This window comes from Meleagris gallopavo, chromosome 10, assembly GCF_000146605.3.
Source record: "Meleagris gallopavo isolate NT-WF06-2002-E0010 breed Aviagen turkey brand Nicholas breeding stock chromosome 10, Turkey_5.1, whole genome shotgun sequence".
NCBI lineage: Eukaryota > Metazoa > Chordata > Aves > Galliformes > Phasianidae > Meleagris > Meleagris gallopavo.
Genome location: NC_015020.2, coordinates 26,777,416 through 26,789,094, shown reverse-complemented (window position 1 = coordinate 26,789,094; position 11,679 = coordinate 26,777,416). Strand labels below are relative to the sequence as shown.

The following is an 11,679-nucleotide window of genomic DNA, read 5'->3' as shown; positions in this document are numbered from 1 at the left end:
CCCAGCCTCCAGGAAAGGAAACACCAGCTCACCTAACCCTCAAAACATCACAGCCCTGCCTCATCTGTGTCACGGGGAGCAGGAAAAAGAGGTGAAGTGTGATCACTAGGAGAAATCTCCATCAGTTTCTACCAGTAGAGCAGCAGTGGCCCGTGGGTCACTCCACATCAGCGTGGTACCCAGGTGAGCTCGGAGCAGCTCGCTGAGGGTGCGCACGGTGAAACTGCTCGGGCAAAGCCGCGTTCTTCATGTAGGAGAGCTCCCTCTAGGTTAAACACGCCGGTATTTCAGAAGGCATCTCTCATTTTGGAGCTCTCGCTCTGCCCCGGTGCCTGTAGCTCCGGTTGTGGCACCGCAGGGATTGCACTCGTGTCCCCACACGTTACCCCAAAGCTGCACCGAGGCAGGAGTCCGTGTGTATTTCCCTCATCCAAAGCCCTGCTCTCACCCTGCCTGCAAACACATCTGAATTACCCTACACACTGATGAGCAGCAGAGTTAAGCAAAGGCTCTTAAACTCTCAGAATGAGAAAAATCAGATGAAAAAGACTTAATGCCAAAAAATGCAGGGCTGTTCCCTGCAGCGCAGTCCCGGGAGCTTTGAGCAAACTGGTTCAAAACATTGAAGTCTTTAATGCAACTTCCTGTTTTGTTGTTATTTTACCTAGGCTGGTATTTACTCATAAATATGCAGCTTGCTGTATGCAGAACAGCGGGTAGCTCCATTTACAGCTGTATATAACCGGCTGCGGTATTCAGCGCCCGCACTCTGCTATGCAGTATAATGCTCACAATAAAACACATACCGTATTTGCAACTGTGTCCACACTGCTATTCTGCTACGTGATGCACATTAAGAAACAAACACAGAACTCAGAGAAGAATTTACCATTTACACACACACACACACACAAAAGATGCATTGGGATTTTCAGCGTAACACGGTATCACTTTTAAATCTCGTCTGCTCCCTCTGTCTTGCTGATTTAATATGTTTTTTCTCTCTGTAACCTATAACTTGTATATGGATTTTTTTTAAGCGTAACACGCTCTGCAAGTGTGTATTTATAAAAGTTTACTATATATAAGAATTGTCAGGATGACTCAGCCCAAGGTCACAGAATTGCTGAATGGATTGGGTTGGAAGGGACCTTAACACCCATCCATTCCAACCCCTGTCCCCCACCAGATCAAGCTGTCCAGGGCCCCATCCAGTCTGGCCTTAGGCACCTCCTGCAGCCCCTCCAGGCACCCTAGCAGGCACAGTGAGGCAGCTGGCTGCAACCCAGTGAGGGAACGGGGACCCTGGGCTGCGTCTTTCACATCTGCCGATCCCTCCGACGAGCTGCCTAATGATTACAACACTTCTGCTGAGAAATTAACGTGCTTGGCTGGCTGCGCTGGGGCAGAAAGGGTTGGAAAGCAGCTGTTGGGATGCAGACAGCGATGGGAAGTCAGGCCAACAGCCCCGAGATGCTCTACTCACCTCTCCTTGCTCAGCCCTCATTTGAGTGGTTTGACAAAATCTTATTGCAATGCTTTATTTCTGAAGATCCCTATAGGTCCTGTAGGCACAGAGCGTCGTTCATATATACTTCTCCCCGCACAATCTGCTCTGAAAGGGACTTAGAAAGGAAACAACTTTGGTTTGGGGTAAGTGAGGTTCTCCTAAGTCTGCACTGGCTTTAATCTCACTCTGCACAAAAAGCCAGCCTTATTTCCCAAGAGGTGTCCAAGCACACCCAAAGAACTCGGCACAAGCAGCAGCCCGCTGGGTGCCTTTTACCCTCAGGCATTTGATGAAATTAATGACACAAAAGTAAGTATAAAGGCTAAGACAAATAGAACTGGCAGCAACTTGAACCTTTGGCCTGCCCTTTGAAAGGCTCTGGCAAGTCTCAAATCTTCTTGATCTGCTCACTAAAGGGATGACTGTCCCACAATTATTTTCCAAGCGTTTGTTGGCAAGTCGTAGGAGGAAAAAGTCATTTCGCTGGGGCTGTTAGTACAAAAGCTCAGCTCCAGCCAGGGCCCTGGACTCCACTTCAAATTATAATATTTTAAGTACCTGAAAATAAATATTTTGTCAGCTGCTGGGAATTAAGAAGTAGCTTCGACCTTTCAGAGAGGGGAACCCTGCGGAGAGCAGCGAGCCTCAGAGAGCTCACAGCAAAACACGAGTTGCCCAAAGCACCCGACCTGCTCCTCACACATCCCCACTGCCCACTGGGCTGATGTGCCAGCTGATATCAGCTGCCCAATGGCAGCAGCATTGCTCATGCACCAGTACCCACACACCACAAATCTCTGGCAGCAGAGCTCAAAGAGTTAAACCCTTCTCCCTTCCCCCCCAATCTCTCTGCCTTTGGCCTTTAGATCAGCCCTGGTTGCCAATGAGGACTCATCGAAACACCACGAGGCTGGGCCCGTCAGGAAGGAAACCAGCGCGTCCAGAGTTTTGTTGTTCTAAAGACTTTTTTTTTTTTTTTAATTTTTATTTTACTGCTCAGGAAGGAAGCCAGAGCCTGTGCTTCGACTCCAAGAATGTCGATTACTCATCCTTCCCTGCATTATTTCTTTTATCTCTCACTTTTATCTACCTTACTCCAAATTTTTCCCGTTTCTTTCTCTGCTGCTCCTAGCCACTGTTTTCAGCTGTTCATCCAAATTTCATGAAAAAGACATCTATATGTCCGGCAAAAATTTCTTCAGAAGAAATGCCAGGGATGTGTTTATTGAACAAGGCTCCATCCCTCCAGTGCTGGTGCAGCAACACAGGCAGCTCTGAGCACCTCTGAGATGGGAATGCCACCAACTTCAGTGTACGGGAACGTGGCAACCCCTGCGTTCACAGTGTCCATGAGGAATGGCTCTGTTGTCCAAGGTCTGGGCACCAAGCTGAAGTGCCCAGACGGCCCTTCCCTTTTCCTTCTCCGTGGGGCACGGAGAAGGAGGCACGGCTGTGCCCTTTGCGTTCCATATCCCAACATCAAGCAACAGAAGTAAAACAATCTGCATATGAACAGCTTGCAGCACATTTCCTCAGCTGCAAACAGTGTGGCTCTGGGACCACCCGAACATCACTGAGCCACCTGAGTACACAGCGACTGCCTGCAAGTGCCTTCTAACAGCCCCCTCCCGCCCTCCCTGCCTGCAGAGCCCATCACACCACACTGGGACTTCCCTCGTCTCTTTGCCCAGGTGCAGTTCCATCCGGACACAACAGCCCCAGATGGTGTTCACTGACACCGTGACCTTCTCCAGCCCCACCAAAGCACCCCCACTCCTGGGAAGATGGTCTGTCCCTGTGGTGCTCCTGAAGAGAGGACCCAAAGGGAAGCATTTCCCCAGTTTAAGGCCCCTTCTTCCTTGAAATACGCCATAAACCGAGGCTTGATCCAGGCTGCACCCTGTACAGCTCCCCAGGCAGTGGCAACATCTCAGGCACATCCAAGTGAGACCAACTCACAGCCCTTCTCCCCACCCTGCCTCGCTCTGACACCATCTCCCTCTCTTTCCACAGTCAAGGCGTTTTCGTTTTTAAGAGGGAACATAATGAGACAGTGGGAACACTGCTTCTGGCTGATGGAGACAGAGATCTGCACACTCTCACTGCTCCATTTTTCCAGTATATTCCAGTCCTGATCCAACTGCCATCACACTTATTTCAGTGTTGGGCCAAATTAGGACAGAAATAACTTGTAACCCCTTTATATTTCACATTCCCTCTGCAGAGCTTGAGGATGTTTAACTCCTGGTGTGCGGACTGCTTGCATCCTGCTGTGCCTCATCCCAGACTTCCAGCATGCTTCCCACTTCATGCTGGCACCAGTGCTCAGCCACTAACAGACCCAACTTCTTCTTCATCCTCCAGCCAAAAAAAAGAAGCAGTGGTCAAACTCCTTCCTTCCTTAAGAGAAGTACTCGGGGGGAAAGCTGCCATCCTGGGTGAGGGCTGTACTGGAGGCTCACCTCCAACCGATGGTCGGTAGTGGGAAGTGAAACTGGTTTGCAAGAACCCAACAAGGAAGTGGATTCTGTGCAGGGCACTGAGGCCCCTTGGCAGTGATACCGCATCCTGCTCACCTGCTGTCCACCTTGTCCCAAGCCATCCACATTGCCAACAGTGACACTGGGACAAGATGCCCTCCAGCCCACGAGAGACTTCCAGACACCAGGATGGCATTCAGCCCCAGTGAACCCCTGCCCTGGGCATAGAGGAGGAACTGGGACTCCAGCACTCTGCAGAGCCTCCCCTAAAGCCCTAGGGGGAAGCTCCCCATAACATTTCTCATACTGGAAGCAAGGCCAGAGGAGAAGGCAGAGCTGTGTTTTGGTGCAAAGCCTTCTGTATGCTTTCCCAGTGTCAGAGCAGGCTGCCTGGGATGAGGGATTGCTATCCTATGTTCCCTTATAGTGAGGGATGCTACAGGACAGACAGTCGCACATACTAAATGGCTTTGCAAGTTGCTTCCTATAGGGAAACAACACCAAAATCAGATGAAAAGGTTGAGACTTATAAAATTTAAACTATCTTAATTAGAAGCAAAGTGATTTTTCCTGAAAATCCCAACAGAGCGACGTGGGCTCACTGTGGCAGACCTGAGATGCACTTTTGGCCCTGCAAAAGGGCACAGGGCACAAGCAGGTGTGCAGGACTGCACCAGCAAAATGCATCAAAGCTCTTGTGTTTTCTGAATTAAAAGCTGGGCTGTGTCACTCTGCCTGGAGCCAGTTACCCAGAATCCATGCTGCTGCGGGAAACAAGGACACGGATTCCAGCTCTTCCTCTTACGGCGATGCAGAGGCACGCAGCGCCTTCCTTTTCCCACTGCAAACAGCTGTGCACCACGAGCCCAGCAGTGACAAGGAAAAGTACAAAACACATTCTTCCCTGAAATAGTGGTGAGAAAGTAGACCTCGGCTCAAACTTACCAGCTTTGCTTTCTCTTCTCTTCTGCTACAATTCAAGATGCCAGCAAGGGGCTGAAGGAGAAAGCAATGCTGGTGGCCAAAGGACGCTTGGTTTATCACTGCCACCATCTATGTTTTCCAAAGGAAAGACAAAAAACAAGATCACAGCCACAGATTGTACCAAATGTCACTGTCAGTGTTCAATCAGAGCACTCTGACTCCAGGCAGGCTTCCAGGGAAGCTTCACGTGTGTAACCCAGTGCCACACCAGTCCCACCAACTGTTGGTCCCAGTCGCTTTGCATAGCCAAAACAAAAAATGTCCTCAAAAGTCCTCAAATCTGCTTTTTAATCCTGAAGAGCAAGGATGAAAAATGCCCCCCACGTATACTGATGTGATTGAGGACCACAAACTGTTGGATAGAGATTGTCACCATTCACTCGTAGCAGCCACTTTCCTTGGAATGCAGCATTAGCAGAAAACAACTTTGTCCCCGCTATGAATTTGCATTAGAAATCCATAATAAAAATAAAGCCTAATATTATACAAATGGATACGGTGCTCTATAGTGCTCCCAGTACAGATTAAGGTTAGGCAGATTTCGAATGACAGTTATTTACCTCTGTCTAACACCATGTATGCACAAATGGAATTTATTTTATAGCTGCAGATATTAAGCAGAGGAGGAGATGAGAGGAAATCTTAGAGTCTCACGTAAAATATAATTATGTCTGTTTTCTGCTCCTTGGAAGGCAAACAAAGAGGAGAGAATGGAACTGCTGCTAGCATTTAATGGGACTTGTCTAAATGATACCACACAGATAACAACTGCTGACAATTCCAAAGCACCTTCACGCTTGAGTTTTCTATAGGAACTCCAGAAAGACCTCGGTGGCCTTGGTGGGCCTAAGGCACCTGCATGAGGATCCTTCCTTCAAAACCCATAGGCTATCAAAGAAAGAGAAAAGCAATGACAAAATCCCGTGATTGCTTCCTGCTGTGCATGCCCACTCCTCCGTCTCCCAATCCCTCGTGCAACCATCGCAGCCCAACCAGGAAACGCTGCCTCCTGAATTTTGCAAGTTAGCAAGTGAAATAATAAAATAACGCTTTAACTGTCGGAGATCCTGGCTCAGAAAGTGCACTTTGGTCATTTCCTTTAATAACTGTAGTTTAGCGGTAATGATTTATAACAGTTCATAATATTCTACTAACTGTACTGTATTAATAATGCTCATACTTTGCCCTTGCGCAGCGCCTTCTGTCAAAACCTATGGAGCAGCTGATGCCATCCCTGTGCTGCAGTGGGTCAGGATTTGGAGTTGGGATTTGGGGTGAGGATTTGAGGTCCCAGCAAGGCATGCCACCACAGAGCTCCCCTTCTGGAGCTGCGTGAGAGCCAACGTCAGCAGCCGAGACCGGAGGAGCAGGTTTTGATGGGATGGAAGCTGTGGCCGAGAGGTTACAAGTCTTTGACATACCAGCAGGTCGTGGCCAATGCAAGATGAAGAGCAAGTGGGAAAAAGCAATGGGAAGGCTATGGGCTTCTGCCCATCACCTCGTGGGAAGGTGACGTGGTGGTGGCTTCATGCAGAAGGCCATTGGGACGGGTTTTATTAGGAGCAAAGAGTAAAGCCAAGGGTCTTTTTATTGTGTTTTGGTTTTTTTTTCTTCTGATTCTAAAATGGGGCTATAGATCTCTTTTGCAGAAAGAAACACACCATTAATTTCCACTCCTTCTAGGAATCTCGGCTGTCGTGGGTTTATTAAAGGAAACCCATAAAATACGTCTCCCGGTGTCTTTAACACATTTTTTACAAGAAGCCCCCAAACTCCAACAAACAGCATCACGTTTCTCAGCAGCACCCAGCAGAAGGGCCCCATTCAGAACACGGTGCAGCCGCTGCTCCCTGGGAAGTCTCTGCTTTTGTGCATCATTTAGGTGCCCTCAGTGCCCGCATTTCACAGCACTGCGTCTGAGAAGACCGACTTCTGCTGGTTTGCTGAATGATGAGGAACACCACCTCACCTCAATGCACTCAGAGCATCCCATGGACACGAGCTCTGGTCCAGTGCTGCTGCATGAGTTCTCACTTCAATACAAGTATATCAGACAATGCACGGGACTAAAGAGAGCCACTTCATCATTCTAAGATGGAAATGCCTGGCTTTGGATTCTTGTTGTGTTTCAAAGTATCTCAAGCATGAAGTTATTTTTCAGAAATATTAAAACAGTGCAATAAATTCCTTTTTAAAAAAATCACCCTTTAGGCTATGAAGTAAAATAAACATTTTAATGAGCTATCCAAAAAAGGTTCCTATGCAGTGCTACAGAAGACTCTGCAGTGCAACTATAGTAGCTCACCACCCACGTAACACAAATGCTTTCATGAATCTGAAAAATACAACTGAAAATTTGAGCCTGCAAACCTGAACAAGGTGATGCTGGTTGAAGACAATGTTCAACAGTTGCAATCTCTGGTAGGAGCCCTATTGCATCTTGCTACAGTCGCCTACCTGCTCTGACACACGGCCGCATCAAACAGGCACACCCAGATCCTCATGGCCCAACAAGCGGAGTCTACAATCCCCAGGTATATACCTAGAGAGCAAGGCCAACCACATGCATGTGTAAATGGCACTACAGCAAACACTCCCATCCCGCATATCGGGCGCCAGATAAACCTGCGGTGCTAATGGAGCTGAGTTTCCATGGTGCAGCATCTATATATGACGGAAATACGATACAGAGCCAACAGACATGTTTAGTGTAAACTGTCCCAGTAGTTACGCGAGAATTTTAATGTCGGTGGAACACTGGGGATGTCGCCTCTGCTCTGCTCTGCCATGCAGCAGACATAAAAAGTCCCCGTTGAGATCCCACCTGCCTTCCCAATGCAGAATAATGCACGGAACACAGAGCTTCTGCCTTCAGCAGGAATCACCCTGCGAACGCGGACATAAAAGACACACTGGCGGCATATTTCAAAAGCAAAGAGCGATGGATTTACAAGGCAGGTTGATTTTATGATGACTTTTATTGAAAAGGTACGCAGGGTTTAGGCAGATGCCTTTTAGCGGCGGTAAGTTAGCGCGGTGCCTAATGCAAGGAGACAGGCTGGGGAAGCAGCGCCGACAGGAGAGGCAGAGCCACAACGTCTCTATTACCTCCTCGGCATCATAAAGGGGAGAGGAAAAATCGTGCCTGAAAGGGAGAGGGGGAAGCAGGGCAGCAGAGTTTCATCACAAAAAAATATAGTAATCATAGCAACAACAACAGAAAAAGAACTATTTTCTAGGAACAAAATTCAGTAGAACAAAGGAGCATATGCGTAGCAGCAAACTCACTGCTTCTTAGAGGCAAACTGACCATAACTCAGTGCTTTTTTTGGGGTACCTGCCCTGTTCAAAGCGCTGGAGCCATCCCTGGAACACTGTCCCTGTGCTAGCAGGGAATGATGAGGGGTAACTGAGGAGCTACAGCCATAGAGCTTCACCTTCCAAGCCACCAATGTGGGAAACACACACAACCTATTTGGGATGCAGTTTTTTGACCTGAAAGAACAGACTTGGGTTATGCTTTGAAGAGGGATCTTGCTGACCAGGAATATGCTCAGTGTCCCCACCTGAGGCACAAATCCTGGGGTGATGCATTTGCTACGAGAACAGTGTGCATAAAGAAAAGATCAGGATAAAAGCCCCAAAGCTCGAGGTGCATATCCTGCAAGCTCTAGGGAAGTCTCCAGCTGAAGCCTTGCTCACACACATTGATGTATAGCACCCATATCCCTCCTCTGGGGCTCAGACTCTTTTTCGCACATAACAACAGGTCAGCATTGCCTGAAAGGCAGGTTTCTTTCCAGAGCACCTCCCCTTGCAACCTGTCACGGTCCATTTATAAGAAACGTGGCAATGCTGCGGGGCGGCAGGGAGCAAAGGCTGCTCGTCCCCTCCTTCAGCACAAGGACAGCCGCCTGCTGGGTATCTCAACCGCGCACAACGAGAGGAACGCCAACAAGCCAACGGGGGTACTTACATCTGTCACTTCGGTCTTCAGGACTGGACGAGGTCTCCCGGTCTGAAATGAGGCCCGACACTGCAAAGATCTTCTTCCCCGTCTCGTCAACTTTGAGCGAACCAGGGGAGCTGGAGGGGAGCTGGGTGCCAAACTCGTACTCCTTCCCGTCGGCATCCGAGAAGCGCAGGTGGGGCGAGTCGGTGTCATGGCAGTTCTTCAGGCGCTTGGCCGGCGTGAAGGCCGACTGGTAGCTCTCCCGGTCCTCACTGGAGGCGAAGGGGCGGAAGGCCCCGACCCCGCTGTGGTTCAGCATGCTGATCGGGGTACAGTCCAGGTTGGGGGGTGCAAACTGGGGGTGGAGGTGAAGTAAAGAGGGAGGAAAGTCACGGTTGGCGAAGGCGCCCGGCACACCGCCTTGCCGGTGGTACATGGAGGCGAAGGTGTAGGAGCCATTGGTAAAGGGGATGTGCACGTCCTTGTCTGCTGAGACTGGGACCCCGAAAGGCCTCGGCTGTTGGCACGGGATGGAGGCGTCGCGGCTGGCTTCGGCAGTGGAGGCGAGGACCATCAGAGCCGGGGAGGCCAGCGGGTTGGGGAGGTAGGGCGAGTTCTCCATCTTGAAGGCGGCCCGGTGTAAGTCCATCGGAGTGTCTTTCCTCAGCGGGATCGTGTGCGGAACGACCTTCCCTGGAGGGAAAGCAAAGCGAGGGCTGGAAAACCTACTGGAGCGTCATCACCCTCCGGACGCTGCAAGGAAACAGAAGAGAGAAGATGATGGGTTAGGTGTGGGTCCCACCACTGCGCTCGCTCAAGGAAATCAGTAGAGAACTTCTCACGCTGCCGAGAGCAGCTCTGGCCTTCCAGGTTAAGGGTGCCATCCAGTGCAGGCAGATGAAAGGCAAAGCAGGGAGAGCAGCATGCAGATTTAATCACCCGCTAATAAACAAGCTTCGGTCTCAAATTAGGATGGTAACTCCAAATGATAAATGGAATTTGATACGGGAAAAGTGGCGTGTACATCTAACTGCATCCACACAAGAATGCCCACACGTACACACAGCCCTCATTTGCTTGTATGTGTGTGTAACTACATAGAAGTACTTATCGTGCACCGTTACCCGTATCACCACAAGCCGTGTTTATGCCGTACCCACTGCCATACCCAGCAGCTGTGTGTTTTCCCCCACTCTGACAGCATACACTGCAGGTCATACTCGCACCCGTAGGATCCTACGATGCATGGCCCTGGGATGTATGAATGAGGCTGTATGGGTGCATGTGTGTGATCCATCATCACAAACACGCGCAGGCACTCTCCCTGTTAGTAAAAGAAGAGACTTCGCCAATAAAATGCCTGGCGTCTCTGACAATATTTAAAATCATAATGGGCGCTTCTGCCATCTGATCTCCGCAAACGTCTGCCTTTCGGGTCAGGGACGAGAGAGAATGGATCAGTAATTTTAGTTCCTAATGCACTCACTCTTAAGTAGATTTGTAAACTGCCCTGGATGTGCCATTAACATTTAGAGGAAAATGTTAACCAAATTTCTGACTTGCATCTCGTCGAGCCTCCCAGGAAGAGCTGCTCCTCTCCGCGTCCCCCTGAGTTCACTCGGGCTTTTTGCTTTGTTATTTTCTCCCCCAATCAATCTAGTGTCTTTCTTTCAAGTTTCCGCTGCCTGCCATTCAGGCCCCACAGCCCGGCTCAAAACACAAGGACCATAACTCCGAAACAATATCCCGGCTGCCGGAGCTCAAAGGGCCAGAAAAATCATATAATAATAAAAAGCTGTTACAAATTGTACCTCTTAAATCCAGCGGGTCAAACATCTCAAATAAAACTTACTGAAAGAGTGTCTCCCTAATGGAGTGCCTTTTGTGCTGTGTGAATGAGAGAGCCTGGGTTAACACAGCACATGGAGGCCGGCCGTGCCTTCAGCACAGCACAGCAATGCTGCTCCTTCTCCCCCATCCTGCACCCAGCGATGGGTATCGATGGCGAAAACAAGTGGGCATCGTATCTCCTTGGCACTCCTTCGTTGCAGACATCAGTGTTGAATGACCGGATTACGGATCTTGCACAAGTGAAGCTGCTCTCTTCCAGATTTTAAATAAGTTTCCCATCCAGGCATTGCCACCGAGAGCACGGGGAGAGCGGTGCCAGGGCACCCAGCTCAGCGCTGAGCCCTCTGCTCTGCTGCCTCATGCAGCACTCCTGGAAGCTCGTGGCCAGGAAACCACCTCCGCTGGGAAATTTGGCATAGCTGGAGGCTCACAGGGCCCTGTAGGTGCACACGTGTAAGCATAGAGCTGTATCTAAAGGGATGCTTGCAAAGGAACCGCCACCCTCAGAAATAAACAGTGGAAGTGAAACTGAGCGATCACGGAAAATATGGATTTCCAAGGAAAAAAAAAAAAAGTCAGTCAGAAAGAGAGAAACAACAACAAAGCAAAGCAGCCACCTCTGCCTCCTTTTCTATTTTTACTTGTGCCACCACCCCGCTACGTTAAACGTATTTCATAAATTAGTAATCTGGCTGCAACACTTGACACTCCTGTAGGATACTGTGAATCACCGCGGCCGCTTATTCGTTTGCAAACTTCATTATGCCAGGAATAAATCAACATGTTACCGTATCTCACCCGGCCAAATTTCTTTTCTTTCTTTTTTTTTTTTCAGCCCCCACTTCCTTTTTCGTTCTCTTTTCCCAGTGCCTCTCTCCAACCCCCCCCTCTCCCAGCAACGT

The 11,679-nt window shown here is 49.4% G+C and overlaps 1 protein-coding gene across 1 annotated transcript; it reads right to left on the bottom strand.

Moving 5' to 3' along the window:
* Nucleotides 1-7,287: 7,287 nt before the first annotated feature.
* Nucleotides 7,288-11,322, bottom strand: LOC104912475 (E3 ubiquitin-protein ligase Rnf220-like). Its single transcript, XM_031554929.1, has one exon. The coding sequence runs from the start codon at nt 9,573-9,575 to the stop codon at nt 8,901-8,903; it is 675 nt and encodes a 224-aa protein (XP_031410789.1). The 5' UTR covers nt 9,576-11,322; the 3' UTR covers nt 7,288-8,900.
* Between the last annotated feature and the right edge of the window lie 357 nt (nt 11,323-11,679).